Genomic DNA, 23,524 nt, shown 5'->3' on the forward strand with positions numbered 1-23,524 from the left:
CGAAGTTGCTGGATATTAGTGGGAACTGGAACGTGCTGTCGTACACATCGATCCAGAGCAACCCAAACATACTCAATGGGTGACATGTCTGGTGAGCATGCAGCCCATTTACAGCTTTCAGGAATTGTGTACATATCCTTGCATCATGTTGCCGCGCATTAGCACGCTGAAAAATTAGGTGATGGCGGCGGGTGAATGGCACAACAATGGGCCTCGCCATCAATAAAATACAACTGTGTTCATTGTCCGTAGGTTATGTCTGCCCATAGCATAACCCCACCATGGGGCACTCTGTTAACAACATTGACATCAGCAAAACACTCGCCCACGCAACGCCATACACACTTTCTGCCCGGTACAGTTGAAACTGGAATTCATCCATGAAGAGTACACTTCTCCTGCGTACCAGTGGCCATCAAAGGTGAGCATTGGCCCACTGAAGTCAGTTACGATGCCGAACTGCAGTCAGGTCAAGACCCTGATGAGGATGACACTGATGAGCTTCCTTGAGACCGTTTCCGACAGTTTGTGCAGAAATTATTTGGTTGTGCAAACACACAATTTTTTCAGCTCTCCGAATGGCTGGTCTCAGACGATCCCACAGGTGAAGAAGTGGGCGGACCAGAGGTCGAGTCCTATGAGTGCGTCACCCTCCTCTTCCGCTCGGTGTTTGATCATCCCGTGGAGCGCCTACTCCGACTACGCCAGGGATCTAGGACCGCCTCGGAGTTCGCTCTGGAGTTCCGGACCATCACGGGCCTCTACCGGATGGAACGAGTCAGCTCTGAGGTACAGATGGAGTTAGCCTGCCACGATGACAACCTGTCACTTGACCAGCTCATCAGCATGGCGATTCGTTTGGACAACCTCCTGCGGCCCCAAAAGCCCATGGCTACACCTGCTCCATGGCCAGAGCCGATGGAGGTGGGATCTGCATGTTTGCCTGAGGCAAAGCGTGGGAGGAGGAGGAATCTTGGCCTCTGCTCCTATTGTGGAGAAATTTCTCCCCGACCTGTCCTCTATCCACTAATAGGCGAGGAGGTGACAAGCCAGGCAATTCTCCTGCTCCAACCCAGGTAGGATGCAAGATCCACCCTCCTTTTCTGTCAAATCAACCAGCGTGTTTTCCCATTGAATTCTCATAATCTCTAGCCCCTCACTCCCGTTAGCTCTGATTAATTCTGGAGCTGCCGGGAATATTTTAGATAGCGCACTGGCTACTGCAATACGCATTCCTTTGGTTGCCCTACAGTCACCCATTCCGGTTCGAGCCCTGGATAATAGTCCAATAGGGGCAGGGCTCATACATCACATCACTGTTCCCGTTTCTCTGCTGACTCATGGCACTCCTTCAGAACAGATCAACTTTTTGATTATAGACACCCCCATGCACCCCGTTGTTTTGGGTCTCCCCTGGTTGAGTTGGCATAACCCTGTTATTACCTGGTCTGAGGGAAGACTGCTGGGTTTGTCGCAGGAGTGTCACGTGAGGTGTCTCGCGGTGTCTATCAACACCACAACGGTGGAAAGTCTGGACCACGCCCCTCAAGTGGAGTTACCGGAGGAGTACCAGGATCTGCACCGGGTTTTCTCAAAGACCCAGGCTACATGCCTGCCTCCTCATCACCCCTGGGACTGTGCCATTGACCTGCTGTCTGACGCAGCCCTCCCGAGGACATGTCTATCCCCCTCCTATGCGGTGACCGAGGCTATGGAGACCTACGTACAGGAGAGCCTCCAGCAGGGTTTTATCTGCCCCTCTACATCACCAGCCTCCTCAAGCTTATTTTTTGTTAAAAGAAAGATGGGGCACTGCGTCCCTGATTTGATTATAAAACTCTGAAAAAGCCACCATTAAGTTCACCTATCCTTTACCCCTCATCCCAACCATCATCGAATAAATGCACGGGGCGCAGTATTTCACGAAATTGGACTTGAGGAGCGCCTACAATCTGGTGCGCATTCCTGCAGGCGACGAATAGAAAACTGCTTTTTCCATGACCACGGGCCATTACGAGTATCTCGTAATGCCTTTTGGCATGTCTAATGCTCCTTCAGTCTTCCATGCCTTTAGTAACAAAGTGTTTCGGGACATGCTGGGACGGGGCGTAGTGGTTTATATAGACAACATTTTGGTCTATTCTGTTGACCGCGCCCAGCATGTCTCGTTAGTCAGGTCTGTGCTGGGAAGACTGTTGGAGCATATCCACGGCGGGAGTGGAGATGGAGGAGCAACACGTCAGCGCAGTCAGGTCATGGCCCATCCCCCAACTCCGTGAAAGCAGTCCAGCAATTCCTGGGGTTCGCCAACTATTTCCAGAGGTTCATCCGGTGCTTCAGCACGGTGGTTGCGTCTCTTACCTCCCTGCTGAGAGTAGGTCCCCAGCAGCTTCATTGGACGGTGGAGGCAAAGAGGGCATTCGAGACACTGAAGGCACGCTTCACCACTGCTCCTGTGTTGGCACATCCCGATCCCTCACTTCAAATCAAATCAAACTTTATTTGTCACATGCGCCAAATACAACAAGTGTAGACTTTACCGTGAAATGCTTACTTACAAGCCCTTAACCAGCAGTGCAGTTCAAGAAGAAAATATTTACCAAGTAGACTCAAATAAAAATAAATAATAAAAAGTAACACAATAAGAATAACAATAACGAGGCTATATACAGGGGGCACTGGTAGCGAGTCAGTGTGCTGGGGTACAGGCGGGGGCGAAGCCACTGCATAGGTAACAAACAAACAAACAGCGAGTAGCAGCAGTGTACAAAAGGGGTGGGGGTCAATGTAAATTGTCTGGTGGCGATTTTATGAATTGTTCAGCAGTCAGTCTTATGGCTTGGGGTTAGAAGCTGTTGAGGAAACTTTTGGTCCTAGACTTGGCTCTCCAGTACCGCTTGCCATGCGGTAGCAGAAAAAACAGTCTATAACTTGGGTGACAATTGTTTGGGCTTTCCTCTGACACCGATTATTATATAGGTTCTGGATGACAGGAAGCTTGGGCCCAGTGATGTACTGGGCCGTACACACTACCCTCTGTAGTGCTTTACGGTCAGAAGCCGAGCAGTTGCCATACCAGGCGGTGATGCAACCGGTCAGGATGCTCTCAATAGTGCAGCTGTATAACTTTTTTAGGATCTGGAGACCCATGCCACATCTTTTCAGTCTCCTGAGGGGGAAAAGGTTTTGTTGTGCCCTCTTCACGACTGTCTTGGTATGTTTGGACCATGATAGTTTATTGGTGATGTGGACAGCAACTCTCGATCCACTCCACTACAGCCCCGTCGATGTTAATGGGGGCCTGTTCGGCCCGCCTTTTCCTGTAGTCCACAATCAGCTCCATTGTCTTGCTCACATTGAGAGAGAGGTCGTTGTCCTGGCACCACACTGCCAGTCCTCTGACCTCCTCCCTATAGGCCATCTCATCATTGTCGGTGATCAGGCCTACCACTGTTGTGTCGTCAGCAAACTTAATGGTGGTGTTGGAGTCGTGTTTGGCCACGCAGTCGTGGGTGAACAGGGAATACAGGTGGTGACTAAGTACACACCCCTGAGGGGCCCCAGCGTTAAGGATCAGCGTGGCAGACGTGTTGTTGCCTACTCTTCCCACCTGGGGGGCGGCCCGTCAGGATGTCCAGGATCCAGTTGCAGAGGGAGGTGTTTAGTCCCAGAGTCCTTAGCTTAGTGATGAGCTTCGTGGGCACTATGGTGTTAAACGCTGAACTGTAGTCAATGAACAGCATTCTCACATAGGTGTTCCTTTTGTCCAGGTGAGAAATGGCAGTGTGGAGTGCGATTGAGATTGTGTCATCTGTGGATCTGTTGGGGCAGTATGCGAATTGTAGTGGGTCTAGGGTGTCCGGGAGGATGCTGTTGATGTGAGCCATGACCAGCCTTTCAAAGCACTTCATGGCTACCGAAGTGAATGCCACAGGGCGGTAATCGTTTAGGCAGATTACCTTCGCTTCCTTGGGCACAGGGACTATGGTGGTCTGCTTGAAACATGTAGGTATTACAGACTCGGTCAGGGAGAGGTTGAAAGTGTCAGTGACACTTGACAGTTGACCGTGCATGCTTTGAGTACACATCCGTCTGGCCCAGCGGCTTTTAGAATGTTGACCTGTTCAAAGGTTTTGTTCACATCGTCTACCGAGAGTTATCACACAGTCATCAAGAACAGCTGGTGCTCTCGTGCATGCTTCAGTGTTGCTTGCCTCGAAGCAAGCATAAAAGGCATTTAGCTTGTCTGGTAGGCTCGCCTCACTGGGCAGCTAGCGTCTGGGTTTCCCTTTGTAGTCCGTAATAGTTCTCAAGCCCTGCCACATCCGACGAGCTTCAGAGCTGGTGTAGTAGGATTCAATCTTAATCCTGTATTGACGCTTTGCTTGTTTGATGGTTTGTCTGAGGGCATAGCGGGATTTGTTATAAGAATAATACAGATGAGAACTATCTTGGTAGATAGTGTGATCTACAGCTTATCATAAGGTACTCCACCTCAGGCGAGCAATACCTTGAGACTTCTTTAATATTAGACATTGCTCACCATCAGAGGTAGCGTCTCTGTTCTGCCGGTGCATGGAAAATCCCGCTAGCTCTATATTGTCTGTATCTTCGTTCAGCCACGTCTCGGTGAAACATAAGATGTTACAGTTTTTAATGGATAATAGAATAATCTTAATTGTAGGTCATCAATTTTATTTTCCAATGATTGCACGTTAGCAAGAAGAATGGAAGGAAATGGGAGTTTACTCGCTTGCCTCCGGATTTTCAGAAGGGTGCCTGATCTGCGGCCTCTTTTCTGGCGTCTTTTCTTCACACAAAAGGTGTGGATCTGGGCCTGTTCCAGTGAAAGCAGGATATCCTTCTCATTGGACTCGTTAAAGGAAAAAAGTGTCTTCCAGTCCGTGGTGAGTAATCGCTTTTCTTATGTCCAGAAGTTATTTTCGGTCACAAGTCTCTTAGCAGCAACATTGTGTACACAATAAGTTCAAAAATAAGTTACACAAAACGCAAAAATAATAACAAAATAGCACAATTGGTTGGGAGAATGTAAAACATCAGCCATGTTTTTTGGCGAGATTGATACCTCCGAAGTTGGATGCCTCCGAAGTAGGAGTCAGGGCAGTGCTGTCCCAGCGCACCGGAACCCCTCCAAAGCTGCGACCCTGTGCCTTTTACTCCAAGCAGCTGAGCCCTGCCCAGAGGAACTACAACTTAGGTGACCGGGAACTATTGGCGGTCAAGAAGGCTCTGAAGGCATGGAGGCACTGGCTGGAGGGGTCCAAACACCCTTTCCTGGTGTGGACGGACTACTGCAACCTGGAGTACATCAGGGCAGTGAAGAGGCTAAACCCGAGACAGGTTCCAATTCACGCTTTCTTATAGGCCAGGCTCGAAGAGTGTGAAGGCGGACACCCTGTCTCCCTCTGTCCCGTATCATCGTAAGAGTAGTGTGGGACGTGGACGCCGACATACGGAACCCGCACCTGCACAGTGGCCGGAGAACTGCGCCTACGTGCCCACGGGTGTGCGGGACCGCCTCCTTACCTGGGCGCACACGGCGCCTGTGACGGGTCATCCTGGGATAACCGTACCATCGCCTGCCTGACTGAGAAGTACTGGTGGCCCAACTTGGGACGCCCGGGTTTACCTCTCTTCCTGCTCCATCTGTGCCCAGTCAAAGACACCCAGACACCTCCCTTATGGAAAGCTCCTTCCCCTGCCGGTTCCACAACGACCCTGGTCTCACCTCTCGGTGGACTTTGTCACTGACCTTACCTTCTCCCAGGGGAACACCACCGTTCCCATTGTTATGGACCGGTTTTCCAAAACTTGTCACCTGTTCCTCTGCCTGGGCTCCCGTCGGCCATGCAAAGGCTATTTTTACGCACGTTTTCCGGCACTATGGGATCCCGGGGTACATTGTGTCAGATCGTGGCCCTCAGTTCACTTCACGCGTATGGAAAGCATTCATGGAATGCCTGGGGGTCACGGTCAGACTCACTTCCGGGTACCGTCCTCAAGCTAATGGGCAGGTGGAAAGGGTCAATCAGGAAGTGGGCAGGTTCCTGAGGTGTTACTGTCAGGACCGGCCGGGGGAGTGGGTGGATTTTCTACCTTGGGCTGAGTACGCACAGAATTCCCTCCACCACTCCTCCACTAACCTCACTCCTTTCCAGATCAAATCAAATCAAATTTTATTTGTCACATACACATGGTTAGCAGATGTTAATGCGAGTGTAGCGAAATGCTTGTGCTTCTAGTTCCGACAATGCAGTAATAACCAACAAGTAATCTAGCTAACAATTCCAAAACTACTACCTTATAGACACAAGTGTAAGGGGATAAAGAATATGTACATAAAGCTATATGAATGAGTGATGGTACAGAGCGGCATAGGCAAGATACAGTAGATGGTATTGAGTGCAGTATATACATATGAGATGAGTATGTAAACAAAGTGGCATAGTTAAAGTGGCTAGTGATACATGTATTACATAAAGATGCAGTAGATGATATAGAGTACAGTATATACATATACATATGAGATGAATAATATTGGGTATGTAAACATTATATTAGGTATTATTGTTTAAAGTGGCTAGTGATATATTTTACATCATTTCCCATCAATTCCCATTATTAAAGTGGCTGGAGTTGAGTCAGTGTGTTGGCAGCAGCCACTCAATGTTAGTGGTGGCTGTTTAACAGTCTGATGGCCTTGAGATAGAAGCTGTTTTTCAGTCTCTCGGTCCCAGCTTTGATGCACCTGTACTGACCTCGCCTTCTGGATGATAGCGGGGTGAACAGGCAGTGGCTCGGGTGGTTGTTGTCCTTGATGATCTTTATGGCCTTCCTGTGACATCGGGTGGTGTAGGTGTCCTGGAGGGCTGGTAGTTTGCCCCCGGTGATGCGTTGTGCAGACCTCACTACCCTCTGGAGAGCCTTACGGTTGTGGGCGGAGCAGTTGCCGTACCAGGCGGTGATACAGCCCGACAGGATGCTCTCGATTGTGCATCTGTAGAAGTTTGTGAGTGCTTTTGGTGACAAGCCGAATTTCTTCAGCCTCCTAAGGTTGAAAAGGCGCTGCTGCGCCTTCTTCACGATGCTGTCTGTGTGGGTGGACCAATTCAGTTTGTCTGTGATGTGTACGCCAAGGAACTTAAAACTTACTACCCTCTCCACTACTGTTCCATCGATGTGGATAGGGGGGTGTTCCCTCTGCTGTTTCCTGAACTCCACAATCATCTCCTTAGTTTTGTTGACGTTGAGTGTGAGGTTATTTTCCTGACACCACACTCCGAGGGCCCTCACCTCCTCCCTGTAGGCCGTCTCGTCGTTGTTGGTAATCAAGCCTACCACTGTTGTGTCGTCCGCAAACTTGATGATTGAGTTGGAGGCATGCGTGGCCACGCAGTCGTGGGTGAACAGGAAGTACAGGAGAAGGCCTCACCCTTGTGGGGCCCCAGTGTTGAGGATCAGCGGGGTGGAAATGTTGTTGCCTACCCTCACCACCTGGGGGCGGCCCGTCAGGAAGTCCAGTACCCAGTTGCACAGGGCGGGGTCGAGACCCAGGGTCTCGAGCTTGATGACGAGCTTGGAGGGCACTATGTGTTAAATGCCGAGCTGTAGTCGATGAACAGCATTCTCACATAGGTATTCCTCTTGTCCAGATGGGTTAGGGCAGTGTGCAGTGTGCAGTGTGGTTGAGATTGCATCGTCTGTGGACCTATTTGGGCGGTAAGCAAATTGGAGTGGGTCTAGGGTGTCAGGTAGGGTGGAGGTGATATGGTCCTTGACTAGTCTCTCAAAGCACTTCATGGTGACGGAAGTGAGTGCTACGGGGCGGTAGTCGTTTAGCTCAGTTACCTTAGCTATCTTGTGAACAGGAACAATGGTGGCCCTCTTGAAGCATGTGGGAACAACAGACTGGGATAGGGATTGATTGAATATGTCCGTAAACACACCAGCCAGCTGGTCTGCGCATGCTCTGAGGGCGCGGCTGGGGATGCCGTCTGGGCCTGCAGCCTTGCGAGGGTTGACACGTTTAAATGTTTTCCTCACGTCGGCTGCAGTGAAGGAGAGTCCGCATGTTTTAGTTGCGGGCTGTGTCATCGTGTAGGGGTACCAGCCGTCCCTGGCACCTTGGCATCGAAGCCAGGCCAAGGCCACTGCGGTGGACGAGTGGTTTTGGCACGCTGAAGAGACCTGGAATGCTGAACACACTCGCCTCCAGCGGGCCATGCCTCGGCACAAGGAAAAGGCCGACCACCACCGCAGTGAGGTGCCTGTCTTCTCTCCAGGCGACCGGGTCTGGCGCTCCACCTTCCCTCCGCCTGCCCTGCCGGAAGTTGAGTCCGCAGGTTGCGGGGCCGTTAAAGTCCTGAAGAGGGTTAATTAAGTAATGTACCGTTTGCAACTCCCTTCTGAATACCGCATTAACCTGACTTTTTATGTGTCTCTCCTCAGGCCAGTGATGCCTGGTCCCCTCGCTGAGGGTGGACCCAGTGACGCCCTGCCTCCTCCTCTGGACATCGAGGGAGGTCGGGCGTACTCGGTCTGTGAAGTCCTGGATTCGAGGCGTCGGGCGGGGCGTCTCCAGAACCTCATCAACTGAAAGGGGTACGGCCCATGGAAGCGGTGCTGGGTTCCTGCGGTGGATATTCTGGACGTGTCGCTGACCAGGGATTTTCACTGTCGACCCATACCGCGTCCCTGTGGTCGTGCCCGAAGCCGGTGTCGTCCCGCTGCTGGTGCAGCATGTCAGGGGGAGGGGTACTGTCATGGATCCCCCCCTGTACTGCTGCTCATTCCGTTCACCAGCTCCGGAGGTCTACGTCACCAGCCTTCTAGGAGTCACTGAACTGGAATCATTACCACCAAACCCGGACTGTCTTGTGTCATTACGTACACCTGGTTCCCATTCCCCCTGATTAGTATGTGTATATATATGTGCCCTCTGTTCCCCATTGTCCTTGTCGGTTATTGTTACCATGTCCGTTGGTCTTGTGAGCACCTGTGCTGTTGTATCGGCTTCCATGCTACGTGTTATTGTGCACTTGTTTTACAGGTCTCGTGTATTATTTAGAGGTTTACACCTCACTCTTTTGTTTGGGTGGAGAAAATAAAAAACCCTATTACGTATTCCTGCGCTTGTCTCCTATCATTATACAGCACGACATAGAGGTGCTGGGGTGGCGTAGTTACACGTGGTCTGCAGTTGTGAGGCCGGTTGGACGTACTGACAAATTCCCTAAAACGACGTTGGAGGCAGAGAAATTAATATTACATTCTCTAGCTACAGCTCTGGTGGACATTCCTGCAGTCAACATGCCAATTGCACGCTCCCTCAAAACTTGAGCCATTTGTGGCATTGTGTTGTGTGACAAAACTGTACATTTTAGAGTGGCCTTTTATTGTCCCAAGCACAAGATGCACCTGTGGTCTTGCTATTTAATCAGCTTCTTCACTTTGTTCATATTTTTGTTCAGTATTGTTAAAACAACTAGATTTTTTTTACAGTGTATAGTGTGTACTGTTTGACCTTGTATATAAACTACAAAAAGTGCAGAAATCAATTGCTCCTCTCTGAAGATGCCAAAATATAATATTTTGGAGCTGTGAACAAAGAAAGTAAGCAAGATGAACAGCTGTATTGTGATAAACCATCACCCCATATGCTGAAGGAAAACAATTTCTATGAAGTGGGAGAAAAAAATATGCTTAATCAACTAACATTGATATTACTTCTGGCAATTAGGAGCATGCTGATAATGATATGAGTTTTCAGCTGTAAATAATTATGCTGCCTGCAGGCCATGCTTTAATTCTCCTCTGTATCTATAAACAATAATCAAACCACCGGGCTAAAAAGTTGGATTTGGCGTACTGTAGTTTGGGGAAATGCTGCTCAGTGGGGCCCTGTGGTGCTGCCTGTGGCAGGCTTGACCTTCAGGTGCTCTGAGTGCTAATGTGCTAGCACTATCGATCAGCCTGCAAGCAAACCCAACCAGCCCAATGCCCAGGCTAGCCAGACATCAAACAGCCAACTGTCTGCGAGCCTCTGTGCTATGACAGGAGGGTTGTGGCCGGTGGCTGCTACTGTGGCCTCTGTGGTCCGCTAAATGGGGACATTATAGGGGAAACGCTGCGATTGCAGCAGACCACAACTTGTTAATGAGCAATGTATATTTGGGCCCCATGCAGCTTCAGCTTAATTGTTTATACAGTTTATACAGTGCTGCTCGCCCATGTTGCTGGAAGAGTAAAAAAATAACTCCAATGAATGTCACAGTCGGGGTTTGCCTAATTGCTATAAAAAATACATTCAAAATGCATTAACAGTATGTGACTGTGTTGACTACCGTTTGAGTATAGCTGGTACAATGATGCTATGCCAACCTGACATTGTAGATCATGCAAGCAACTATTAAATGCAAGTAAGCCTATAAAACTATTTCACTAGTTTCAAAGAACTAAAGTATATGGCACAACAGGGAGAACCTAGTTGCTTTGGCAGGGAGAGTTAAAAAAATACTAAAAGCCTGACAGCTAACTTTACTCACTGTCTACCATGAGGCGTAAGTCTGCCAATGTTAGAGGACTAAGATGAAGAACATAATTAAGGAAACATATGAAAGCTGGAGCTGGGCTTGAGATTAATTAGCCACATGTCAATACTCTCATCAATACCCGATTAACAAATGACACATGGCCCAATGAAGGCTATTGATTCCCCTTGCATTCTGCAGCGTTAATAGGTTGAAGCTGATTCTGAAAGCTGACAAAAAAAAGAGTTTTCAAAGTACAGTTTGTTGCTGAGCCTCGCCGGGAACAAAATAGCAAATCTAAAGTCTGAAATCACCCAAAGTAGCAAAAATCGCTTGCAAATCTGACGCTATCCTTGTGATTGTTTTGACCGCAATTGAATGTATTTGAGAATTTCCATATTTTCAGTCTTTACCGTAATTAAAAATGACCCCAAAGCAAAACCAAAATGAAATGAAGCAAAAAAGGACTCAATCTAAATTAATGGTGCCAGAACGGCCAACATCATAAGTTAGTCCCTTTATGGTAATGATAGTAATGAACACTTAGATGAGGGATGAACAATTCCTGTTCTAGAGTCGAATCCCTATGCAGGTTAATTAGGTAAGATAACATCATTAACCAGTCTCATGCCTACATTGAGAATTAATTGGATAAGATAGAGCCAGATCGTAGATTTAGGTCTATATTTAATCATTTAAACGATCAAGGACAACTAAAGCTGGAAAATGGGCAGTCCAGATCGGGGAATGTCTTATTTAGATCACATATTCAACCAGTTTATTAGGCACAGAGATGATGCTAAGCTCTGTAGTTTGGTGATTGTATAAGCCTAATTATGTTTTACTGAACAAAGGACTTTATTTCAGGAATTATATTATTGATTAGGTTCCCTCTGTTTTGTTTAGATGTTTTGTTTTCTTTCTATTGTGCATGTTCTTCACTTTAAAGGTAACCTGTACATCTCTGGAATAATCCAGTTGATGTCTAATGTACATTGTCCAATATAAATTAGGTGAATGTTAGTTTATCATATTATTCATGATCAAACATGGTAACATGGATTCTAAGTCACTAAAAGAAACAAACAAACAAACAAACAAACAAAGGTATTTCTCATTCAAGCAATCTCTCTCCCTCAGATGAAAAGGCCACCGACGGCCTAGGTAGTTCCTCAGTAATAAATAACAAAGCTAGGGCTGTTTCTTCTTGTGGAGACATTAGCCATGCCCTGTGCCTATTGTGAAGGAAGCAATCTGCTGTGTTTTGTACCTATTCTTCACACCAGGTTGTAATGCACTCCAGGTTTTCTTTGTGACAAGAATGTTTATATGAACCATCCTAAATAATTCATGGGGAACCTTTGTGTAAATTGTCATACTGCATAATGAATGTTTACAAAGCTGTATGATGGCTTTACCTTGGATGGGACCTCATTACTGTAATTGATGTTGAGAAGTAGCAAAGTCATAACATCGCTCCTCCCTGGAAATACAGTGGTGGTGAAATCTCTTTGAAAGGTTGTCTGAAACCATGCAGATCTACTCTGCATAAATAATAAATCAACATTTAAAATACCAACGGTGGTGCCATCTGGCAGATGTAGCCTACCCATTGCTGAAACCTTATCTTTGCACTCAACAGTTACACCAAACAGTAACAGTGTTGCTCACGTGCTCATAATTTGCTGTTGTTTCCCGTTTGCCAAAATGTTGAATTATTGTATCAACGTAATAGTTACTAACACCAACGTTATAGCCATACTGCCAGATGAAAGGAAATATACTTTGAATTCGACACCTGGGATAATGTAACTTAGGCCCTTTGTACGCTATTTAGACACAAAACCGTTCTCAATTAATTATGTTTATATTTTACGAAAAACTCAGGATACATTGATAAACATTTGAAAGCTCAAGCAGGACATTTTGATAGTCACCTGTAGTAATGACCTCAGCATGTGGGGTTGCAACGTCACCATCACCTTGGCTACAGGATCCTGTCTTGGTGAAGGCCGGGTAGAGTTCGGGGGGAGAGAGGCAGGCAAAACCGTGTCAGGTAATTTATTCTAAAATCCTATTCCTGTTGCATATTCGCATGTTTTAACATTTACCCGGCGTAATTTCAATGTAAGGTAGATCTGAGTGATGCTATCAACCGACAAATATCAAGTTTTATCCGTTTGTATCATGAGTTGACCAAGGTCTTGGCTTGTAACATTAGACTTCTGCAGGAAATGTGAGCTTTTATTTTTAGACGTTTGAAGTCATGAAGTAGGCTACAAGCTTTATTTCGACATGTAACATAAATTCCACTCACATGAACTTATTTCAACGTATTTAAGGGTACAGTTTGCAATTCTTGTGCTACCTTTGTCTGATGTTCTGAAATTGCAGGTGTCTGCCAGACTCAAGAGCGCGGTCCCATACCTTTGGGTCGTAACTATTTACGACATCCACAAAGTCTTATGCCGCGTTCAAAACAACTGGGAACTCGGAAATCTTTGACTTCCGATTTCAGTGCGTTCCGAGCTCCGAATGGGAAAATCGATTTGAACGGTCATTCAACTGAGAATTCCAACTCGGGAATTCGGACCTCTTTATAGAGCTCCGTCTTTGCGACCTGTAGATCACTGACGTCATGATTTGATCTCGTATTTTTCCGAGTTCCCAGTTGTTTGGAACGCGGCAATAAACCCCACAAAGTCTTCTTAAAATGTGATTTCAAACTTGAACCCTAACCACACTGCTAACATTATGCATAACCTTAAATGAATACCGAAAAGCTCATTTTTGTTTTCCCACATTTTTCGGATAGCCAATTATGACGTTGTGGCAGGTAGCCTAGTGGTTAGAGCTTTGGGTTGCTGGATCAAATCCCCGAGCTGACAAGGTAAAAATCTGTCGTTCCACTGTTCCCAGGCCGTCATTGTAAATAAGAATTTGTTCTTAACTGAGTTGCCTAGTTAAATATATATATATATTGTGGGAACCATACCTTTGACTTATCTTTGCGTGCTTGGTTGGCAGCTCACTTGTTTCAGACTCAGCCAAAAACCTTCAATTTCAGAACTCACACAGGTAGGTAGCGCTAGTGGAAAACAGTACGGCTAATAGGCATATACGTTTCATACCAGTTTATGTAAGACTAAATAATGCATTAGTAGATGGCCTATTTCACGACGTTTATACAAATAATAGCCTAGCTAAGCTTTCTGTAGGGTATTCGGCAAGGCCTTGGTCAACTAACTCATGATACAGATTAATAAAACGTCTTATTTGTCGGTGGCATATGTGTGTGCAATGTTTCTGCATTTGCCTGCTGCTCAATCAATTCAATAATGTGAACTGTATATGGAGAATATTGTTTACAGGGCAGACAGCCTGTTGTTAAACAAACTGAGAAACAACAACATTATTGCACCTCAAGCGAGGCCTTGTCGACTACTGCAGGAAACTTCAGCTATTATTTGCCTACTATACATACATTTTTTTCTACATTAACATATAAATTCAACACGCATGAAGTTGTTTGCATATTTTGTGATACAGTTTGTCATGCTAGTGATATATTGTTGCTCTCAATTTGCAGGCATCCCACATCCTGAGTAGGCCTACTGTATGCACTCACAGATCAAGTTCCACATGCAAGTGCTAGGTTTCTCCATTCAGCTGTTACTCATTCCATCCAGTTGCCAAGAATGTGAACTTCATAAGAAGAAACAGGTAAATACAATAGAAGTAGTTGTTAAGTCGTCTATATTGATAACAGGGCAGGTAGATAGGCTATTGTCAAATAAACAACTGGGGAGCAACAATCAAATTGCACCTAAATGGCATGCAGGAATTGTGGCCCCTGTGTCCAAGACAAGATAAAATACATACTTAGGAAATAATTGTGGCCTGTGCCTCTGTGACTATGAAATTACATCCTTTATCCCTGTTGGTGGAAAACAAAGAATGTCAACCAAAAATGTAATGTTACACAAAGCCTTAGAGAGCGGAAGTTCTTATGCATAGCAACATAGAACAGAACACCCTCTCATTCAGGATTAAGGGTTGATTGAGCTTTGCTGAGTAGTTTACCTAGGAGATGATGCTTCTCAGGGCATAGGAAAGGTAGGGGGTCAAATAAGTTATTTGTATCACTACATCCTGTTGAAACCGTATAGAACTGGGTTTCATTTTCTGTTAAGGTAATTTCACACTTTTCATAAGCTCTCTTTGGGTCCATTATTCCAATGGAGCACTAGATTTATTGGAAGAATGGTACATTTAAGAGTTGTAGTAACAGTTGTCATGACATGTGTTTTCTTCGAAGTCTGTATTTAACAGGATTTGATGTTATTGGTCAACACTGGCACTGTATGGCATGGATCAATTGTTTACTAAGCATGAGATAATGTAAGACGAAGCAATGAACTCATAGCCAGTCATCACTGGATGGGCGCTTGTGTCGTTAACTTCAACCCACAGAGTGTGTTAAACTCAAAGACTGTAGGGCGTTGTGTACATATATTTGCATGGCCTTTGCAGAGCCAGAACCCGAAGCAGTAATGAGTCAGTCATTTCTGTGGTTAAGAAACTGTTGGCAATCACATTACTTGGAGAACAGCGTTTGGCAGATAGAGGCTAACAGCTTTTTACAACCAATTGTCTGGGGCTCTCACAGCATCTCGTTTTATGACCTCTATAAAACATTCAACCACCCATCTCTATTAATAACTAAGAAAAACAAATCACCAAATGAAAAACATGAATTTGAAAACCGCCTTTAATTCAATAAAATGCACATGTACAGGAAATGCTACAAAGTAGCTCTTTATCCGAACATAGCCCTAATCTTTCCCTTATCCCAGTGATAAAGAGGAATGGAAAGGAATAGATGCAGCTGGAAATATAATTAAATAGTTCCAACAACTGAGAAAAATAATAACTATTTAGTTATGGCCCATATTAAGGTGTACGAATATCCCGTGGTCTTTCCTTTCTAGTGTGTGTAATGTGGACTACACACTGGATCGCTTTCACCTGGTTATTACGCAGAGTGTCATTTGAAATAATTAAAAAAACATAGGCCCACTTGTTACAACATACATTTTCCCTCACACATACAACACACAGATTCAATAGCTTAATGTTTTTCAATCACACCCAGTGGAGCAGTGTTTAGTGTGAAAAAGTGTAGCATTTCATCCTAACTCACATGGTATGGGATCATCTTTCACATTTTGCCTGGGGTTTGTTTAGCTATTTCTGCAGAAACTTGTGCAAGCCATGTGAATTACCATAGGAAAAGGAGATAGAAAATACCAAATAGTATTGTATCAGATGTAAATGAATAAACTATTTGAATAATAAGGGCAAATAATTTGGTATCTCTGATATAAATAAACTGCACTTAGCCTGTAATTCTCCTAGACGCATTTAAAAGATTATAGTCTGTAGATCTAAACACAAACAACAGAGGGAAATTAAAGATATGATTAGTACTGTATGAAATGAAGCATTTTGTGCTATAGGGTCTGTATAGGCATACAGTAAGAACTTTCTGTAATAACAGCATACAAAAGTGTTTACTATATTCACTCAATTCATTTCCAACTTTTTACGAATATATTTTTTCTTTGCGATTCATTTAGCAATTTTCGTATGCACAGGTTCCATCACTGTCCAGGGATCAGAGTCAAATGCTCCAAGATCGGTGCAGTGAGCAGTCATGGACACTTCTGGCAGCGTGAGTAAAGTTTTACCACTAGCCCCGTAGCCAAATACAGGGGTTAGGCCTTCATACCTCCATTTTCTCTGAAGGTGCTGGGGCAGGCTGACCATTGACATTTAGCATTCCTCCAAGCTGCCTCTGAGATTTCAATGGGGATTGAGGGGTGTAGAGGGCAGAGCTGGGGCTGTGGAGAGTTCTCAAGGAGAGGGAACAAAAAGGCTCTTGGAAATCCCAAGGAGTTCCCATGATCCTTGGTGAAACCTTGATCCTTCTGTGTTAGATTTCCATTATTTGGATTAGGGTGCACAAAAGTCCATATTTCAGTGATTTATTTTTCCTCTTGCCAAGGCGTTAAACAATGAATTTGTGAGATTTCCCCTGTTTTGGGAGTGAAATGTTTAAAATGGATTTGATAGTTGTGATCTTTGTTTTTCTCATTATTCAGGCCCGGGAATGTCTGGTCCGTAATCATTGTGTATTCTGGGTCTGCACTGACATTTCTTTCAGCCTTTAGAGCAGCTCGTGGTGACATTTTGTCATGAAAAGTTTTCAAAGTCATATTTCAAGGTTCTCCCTGTAACATACATAATCTGTTAGCATCAAAGGAGCACACATGCATAAATAATTGACTAATTCACTTAAAGGGGCCAGCATAGATTAATTAAGCCTGAATACTAATTATGTTTTTCTGTCTACACCAACTGAAGCTGTTGTTTAATGTGAAACTGTTTGGTGGACAACAATTACCACAAACCTATAAGACTATTTATATCCTCTAAATGAAAATAGGTTTAGTTCCGATTTAATTTGAAAGATTATGTTTTGATGCTGTTGTAGGACAGAAATGTCAGCCAATTCCTATAATGTTTTAAGTCAGGGGGGTATTGTAGTACACACACTTTTAAATACATATACCTCTATATACTGTACCTTGTATTTCCATCATTCACATTTTGCTGATATGACTTTTATCTCAAACTGATTGAAAATAGCTTTTCATGCGGTACAATTTTTGAATTGGAAACTGCATATGTATTTGAAAGTAGATAAAGCGGGCCTACATAAAAGATGACAACAAAAGCAATTTCTGTCAGCATTGATTAAGCAATATGTTGTTTAGTTCAGTCCCAGCCTGCAGAAACCTTTCACTACACGACTATATACCTGTCACACACTTGCATATAGATTGAAAAAAGATTCAATTCCATTGTCAATTTAGATATGCATCCATTTACTCTGTGTGGCAGTTGTTTTCCTTTCATGGGCTAGATTGGGAGAATAGTCTGTAAACTAATGCACAATGCTGCTATCCTAATGATTTTAAAAACAGTTGTTCAGATTTGGAGCTCTCTAATATAATATAAGGATAGAGACACAACACGTCAGCATCAGTACGGGCCTAATGTATTCGCCCCTTTAAACCCCAGTAAAACTCTGTCATTCCAAAGAAGCTCCTCTCGTTGACTCTGTGCCTGCTGCACAGACTGCTGTCTGGAAGTGGTAGGCTTTAAGTTGCTTGTTTCTGACACAGCGGACTTGGGCTGTCCTCGCTCCCCTCGTAAGCAGATAGGGATGAGGGAGACAGCTCAAAGCAGGGTTTGTTTACAGCCGGATAGAAGAAAACAGCCAGACGTAAATTAGGGTTGACGGTTTCATGAAGCACAATTGGTTGATGGCAGATTCAATGTGACTGCCCTGAACTGGGCGATGATCCGTACAGTATGCAAAATTTACTTTCTAGCTGGTCTGTGCCCACCAGCCTAGCAGCAGTCTTCTCCCCGAGCCCTCACAGCTCCGGCTTTGAATGGAACCCGAACTGAACAAGGCATTGTTGTACCCAATTCCTTTTGACAACAATCACATTCTTTTAAAAAACTTCATAGATTTTTCTTGTCACCAGTTATAAATGATTTTTTTCTCATCTTGACCACAAAGTAAGCATTTTTTTAATGTGCAGATTCAATTAGGGAAGGAAGGGGCATGGTTTTGAGCAGTAGATTCCTTCAAATGACAACACAATGAATTCAGGGCATTTTTTACTTTGGTATTCAGGGCTTGTTATAATACACTAGAGCTTCTTGGCACATGACTCCAATACAGCAACATGCATTTAATATATTTATGTTCATTGGAAAGACATGTCAGAAGATATTTGCCCCTCTGTAGTTTATCCTGCTCGTGATGTTGTTAGAATTGGAACAGTTGTTCAGATTCCTAAAATCCAAGCTGGCAGAATCGTCACATTATGCCACCACTATTACCTTGTTTTTGTCACTTGCATGTTTTAGAAATGAAACATCTGCATGCTGCATCCTGTTAGGGCACACTGGGTGACTGTCGTTGTGGAAACCAAGGAATTAAAAGAGAAACATGGATTCTGTTAGCTCTCTAAATGGAGTGGATTAAGTGAAGTTTTCTGAATTAGATTTTTACTGACAATGACCAAAAGCGTTCTGCCCGCAGCATGTGGACTCTCCATGTGTACATTTACTGAAATGGTTTACTGATGTTTATCTTTAACAGGAACTGAACTCAAGACAATACATTCATGCAAATCTCAAAATGTGTTGACATTTTGTGGAAGATAGAGCTTATTCATAATTTGAGGAATAAGACCAACTTCCATTTTTAATTTAGCCACACCTGATGTGCAGATGTACATTTCAACATCTTGAGTTTGTCTTTTGATGTTGGTTTTAGTGTTACTGACGGCAGACTACAGTTTGCCTTTCTAAGCAGCAGATTGATGCACATAATACAGAAATGCAGAAAGTCCTACGACATAACAACAGACTCAGCTTGACTCAAACAGATAGGGAAAACATGTCTGGAATAAGCCTGGGCAATAATGCAGCATTATCAAGAATCCCACGACAACAGTACATGTAAATGCACTGAATAAGATGTCTCTTTAAAGGCAGTGTTAAAGGGATTGGGAATGATACATTTGTATATTTTCTATAGGGAAGGAAGCAAATATGGATATTTCATAGTAATACGAAGGATGTATAGTTCATTTTATTCTGGCCTAAGATAAAACATAATGCGTGATAATTAAATGGGATTTATGTGAGTTTTTTTGCCTTCCTCTTCAAAGTGCCTTAGTCTCAAGGGCAAAAACAATGATTTGAAAAATAAAGGCGTGCTATCCGCCCACATTGTGCTAATTTGATGATTAATTACACTAGCTAACTAAAGACCAGCCCCAAAAATGTCTCAATGTATCCTACAATACCACATACAATACATGCCTACTGTCATTTACTGTCAATTCCTCACCATGCTGCATTACTGCATATTCTATACAGTATTTTTTAAACGTAAACAGCAGTTTCATAGTATATTCATCTCAAATTGTCCTTCAATATTAATGAGTATGGTTTGTAGGTTACCATGAAACTTAAACAACAAAAACCCAAGCACTATTTTGCATGCTGCTGCATCTTTTTTGAATTACTAACTCAGCCTGTTATGGAATCATATAAACTGGTGTTCATATACACAAGGCAATGTTCATTATGTGTCATTTTCCTATTAGCAAACTCATTACTTGCTTCTCAAGTAGCGATACTATTATAACTTCCTCATTTACTTTTGGATATGAACCAAAAGCTGTACAGTATGTGTTTAAAAAATATGTTCGACACTGGAAAAGGAAACTGAATCTCATGCTACAAACTCTGGTCTCTGGTCAGTGTTTTAAATGTTACTGTTCTCTACAACTGGGAGAAATTGATTGGAACTCAGTGGAAAGAGAAAATGGTTTTTAAATAAGTTACAATTAGATAACCATTCATCTCTATGGTATAAATGAATGTCTTGCTGTAGGGCTTGTTGGATGTAAAAACAGATTTACAAAACTCTTATTTCCAGATTGGAATGTGTCCTCCACTATTTTAATTGCTCTGTCATTTAGAATGAACCCCCCCCCCCATACCCCTGATTTTGTCTTTGAAATTAAATATTGTATACATATACATGCTGTTCATGGGCATGGGCACCGTTCATCATCAGAATCTGCATAAATGATTTTTGAAATTGAAGTTCCAACTAAATGCTTTGAGGCTATAGCTAGAGATCTTAAACATAAGGATATGCATGTACAGGGAAATAAACATCCATAACAAAAACAACTACTAATGTGATTTACCTGGGCTTTTCTTGTTGTTCTTCTTGTCCACAGAAATTAGAGGCTCATCATTTTGTTCCACCATTTCTTGATTTCAAAGGGGATTTCTACATTTCTAGTTTCCATTTTCATTAGTATACCACTCTCTGTTGAATGACATTGCCTCCAACAGTATATGGAGCATATAGAAATAGCTATGAAACATGATGTCAAAATCCTCATTATTGCATTGAAGTGCTCATAGAGAAAGACCCATTATAGGCCTACCGTGCATGTACTCCTGTAGGTGGCTTTCAGGGATCACGGTTTGTATTTCCCTCTTTCACGTATTATCTAATAATGTTATATTGTGGCCATGTACTGTAGGCTATTGAATGGTCTTATCTTTGGAAGGGGCAAAGGGATGCTTCATCAAACTTCTTTGGAGCACACTGGATCTTAGCAAAACTATTTTCGGAAGAGTCACAATATGCTGTGATTAAGTGAAAATGTTCCATGATGCTTGGGGTTGTACATCAAAGTTAACAAATGGCTATGGAGCCCAATTACTATGGGGCATTCATAGGATATTATGAAAGGTTCGCTGCAAGTTGGGTTGTGTTTGGGCTTTGCTATGCAATTTGCTTTCTATCACATAAGGGATTTTTTTTTTGCACTTCCCATAAATTGAGTATTGAATATTTTTCAAAGCAACACAAAAAAATAGCAGAATCCTTGAACTCTCTGATTTTAAGGACCATTTTTCTCCAGACTTTTTAGGATGTGTTCATAAGAATGTACGTAATGAGCAATGTGCTTGGATTTCCATATTCATTTGCACAGTGAATCTCCACACACTCACAAAGCCTGTGTAAAAATGCATCATTTTCCAAGGGAGAGAGTGTTGTTTCCCATTCATTTGGAAAAAGGAGGAAGTATTTTAATGTGACCTTCATTACGCATTCGTGACAACTTTTCTTATTTATTTATGATTAAAAATGTTTCCACTCCTGTTGTTCAATTAGTGCTTGACCCCTTTAGCGGCGATGTAAATTAAATGACATTTCGGTGTCGTCCCATATTTAAAATACTGCGTTAGTTGCGGATCATAAATGATGATCTTCATTCTGCAGCTAATTTATTCATTTAACAATTTCCCTCCAGAAGTTACAGCAGAAGGCTCTGCAGCAACCTAAGCAGAAGAAATCCAAGTCGGCTGAATTTCTGATGGGTGAGCCCTGCTTGATGAGTTATTGCTCATAATTTGTGTAAGGATTAATTAACTAATTACAGACAAATGGCTTTGGGCTAAATTTTGCTCTTGCTTGTCAGGGCGCAATTTGTAATTATTTTAATCATTTCTTCTTCTTCTCTAACCCCCCCCCCCCCCCCCCCCCCCCGCAAGATTCAGATTTAATTTTAACCTAATTGTGTTTTAGTGACATTCGAGGAGGATGCACATCAGTATTTAGGGGGAGAGGAATCACTAGAAGGAATGTTCTGGCGCCATTAAATGTACTTTGGTATAATGCGCCACTTTTGACCTTCCTGTTGTGTTATGGTGTTTTTTCTTCTCTTTTTTTGCAGGCGGAATGAAGGAGAGTGCTGTGGTGGAAGGCATTGAAAACCCTGTCTTCGATGGCAGCTACAGCACAGAGCTTTCAGCTTCTCAGGCTTCAGCAGGGAGAGAAATTCAACGTGACAGGCAAGATAGCACCCTTGCAGCTCACCAACAAAAAATGGAGCTGCGAGCCCCTGCCAAACCAAGAGGTGAAGCTTCATTCTTCATTAGCCTCAAACCCGTTGACAGTGGATTTGTGGATTTGTTCCCGATCTAACCTTTTGGGTTTCTGAGGGCCTGGTCCTCACATTCCAAAGCTAGCGTGTCCTAACAAGTACCCCTCATATAAATTCCACCTAACCGGAGAATGTCACAAGAGTGGGGGTGCCAGAACACCCTGACGGAACCAGCCTCTCAACTCACACTAACAGTATTCTGCCTTCTGGAGGGCTGGAGTCATCGAAGAGAGCATTTACTTAGCATACCACTTCCAGCATATACACACTATCTTTATAACGTATAGTGTACATAACGTCCCTGAAACAGAGTTGATGGCCCATCCTGCAGGAAAATATGCCCCCTTGTAATTTACCATGTCAGTGAGACTCTTGAGCGATATGATGTTACACACACTGTGGTGCGTTCAAACATTAAAAGAAATGCCGGTTTGGTCTTGATAGGTCACACAAGTCAGGTATTTTGAATTAAGAGATGTTTTTATTTATTGAATTAATAATCTAGTAATTCATTGAAGCTTAATGTTAGTGGAGAGAACTTCCAACATTTGGCCTTCACTCAAACATACACATACATTTTCTGGAGCTGTTGAGAATATTCATTGTCTCCTGGCTAAGCTTAGGATAATCACTATTAACACCTCTTGGTTACTTTTTTTCATGGTTGTGTCTGTTCCTTGACAAAGTTAAGGGATATTAAAGGATCATTCTAAAATATTTTTAAAGATAATACTGCCAGGTGGAGTGAGACACAGAGAGAAAGAAACCGTTGGGGTTTAAATCACACACAGAATGTATAGACACATCATAACACATGATCATAAGCACTATAGTTCTCTTGGTCTCTTTTTGAGTTTCCATGTACCAAATTGGTGTGTCCCATGATCACCGTAAACTCATTAGTGTCTTTTATACTGAAGAACATGGCATTTTTCTTAGATCTGTTGTATTACAGTAGTTTTGATTAGTGGCATTTTATTGAGGGGAGCAAACCTCATTCAGGTCTAGTCCATTTTGCCCCCACCCAGTGCTGGGTAGAGTAGCACATGCGACGACAGTGGTGCTACTGAGCTGATCCATCTGATACAGTAGATGTGGTGTCACCCATTGGCACGCCAGGCAGGGAGCAGGGCTTTTATGAATCCCAGGGAAGTCTTCTCTCATCAGAGATTAAATCGATAGCATCTGCCCCGCACGTCTCTGAGTTGTCAGGGAGATATCTTATGACTTGCACTTATTTAAAAAAGAAAGAAAAAAAAAGGAGAAACAGTAATACTCTGAGGCCCCCTGTGTGAAATCAATCATTCATGGGAAACTTTCTCATTGGATGTGTTTCGTGTGGATGGTGTG

General features: G+C 43.5%; 1 protein-coding gene across 2 annotated transcripts in view; it reads left to right on the forward strand.

Moving 5' to 3' along the window:
- The first annotated feature begins 12,491 nt into the window (after positions 1-12,491).
- The window catches only part of ofcc1 (orofacial cleft 1 candidate 1), a 102,397-nt gene continuing 91,364 nt past the window's right edge, over positions 12,492-23,524 (forward strand). For both annotated transcript variants that reach the window (XM_090199082.1, XM_090199083.1), the window contains exons 1-5: positions 12,492-12,606; positions 14,140-14,273; positions 16,208-16,284; positions 21,542-21,608; positions 21,965-22,147. In XM_090199082.1, the coding sequence (XP_090055208.1) occupies positions 16,267-16,284; positions 21,542-21,608; positions 21,965-22,147 (268 nt within the window). In that variant the 5' untranslated portion in view covers positions 12,492-12,606; positions 14,140-14,273; positions 16,208-16,266. The remainder of the gene's footprint in view (positions 12,607-14,139; positions 14,274-16,207; positions 16,285-21,541; positions 21,609-21,964; positions 22,148-23,524) is intronic.

The sequence above is a fragment of the Oncorhynchus mykiss genome, chromosome 15, assembly GCF_057628025.1.
Source record: "Oncorhynchus mykiss isolate SJ-2025 chromosome 15, ASM5762802v1, whole genome shotgun sequence".
Classification (NCBI taxonomy): Eukaryota; Metazoa; Chordata; class Actinopteri; order Salmoniformes; family Salmonidae; genus Oncorhynchus; species Oncorhynchus mykiss.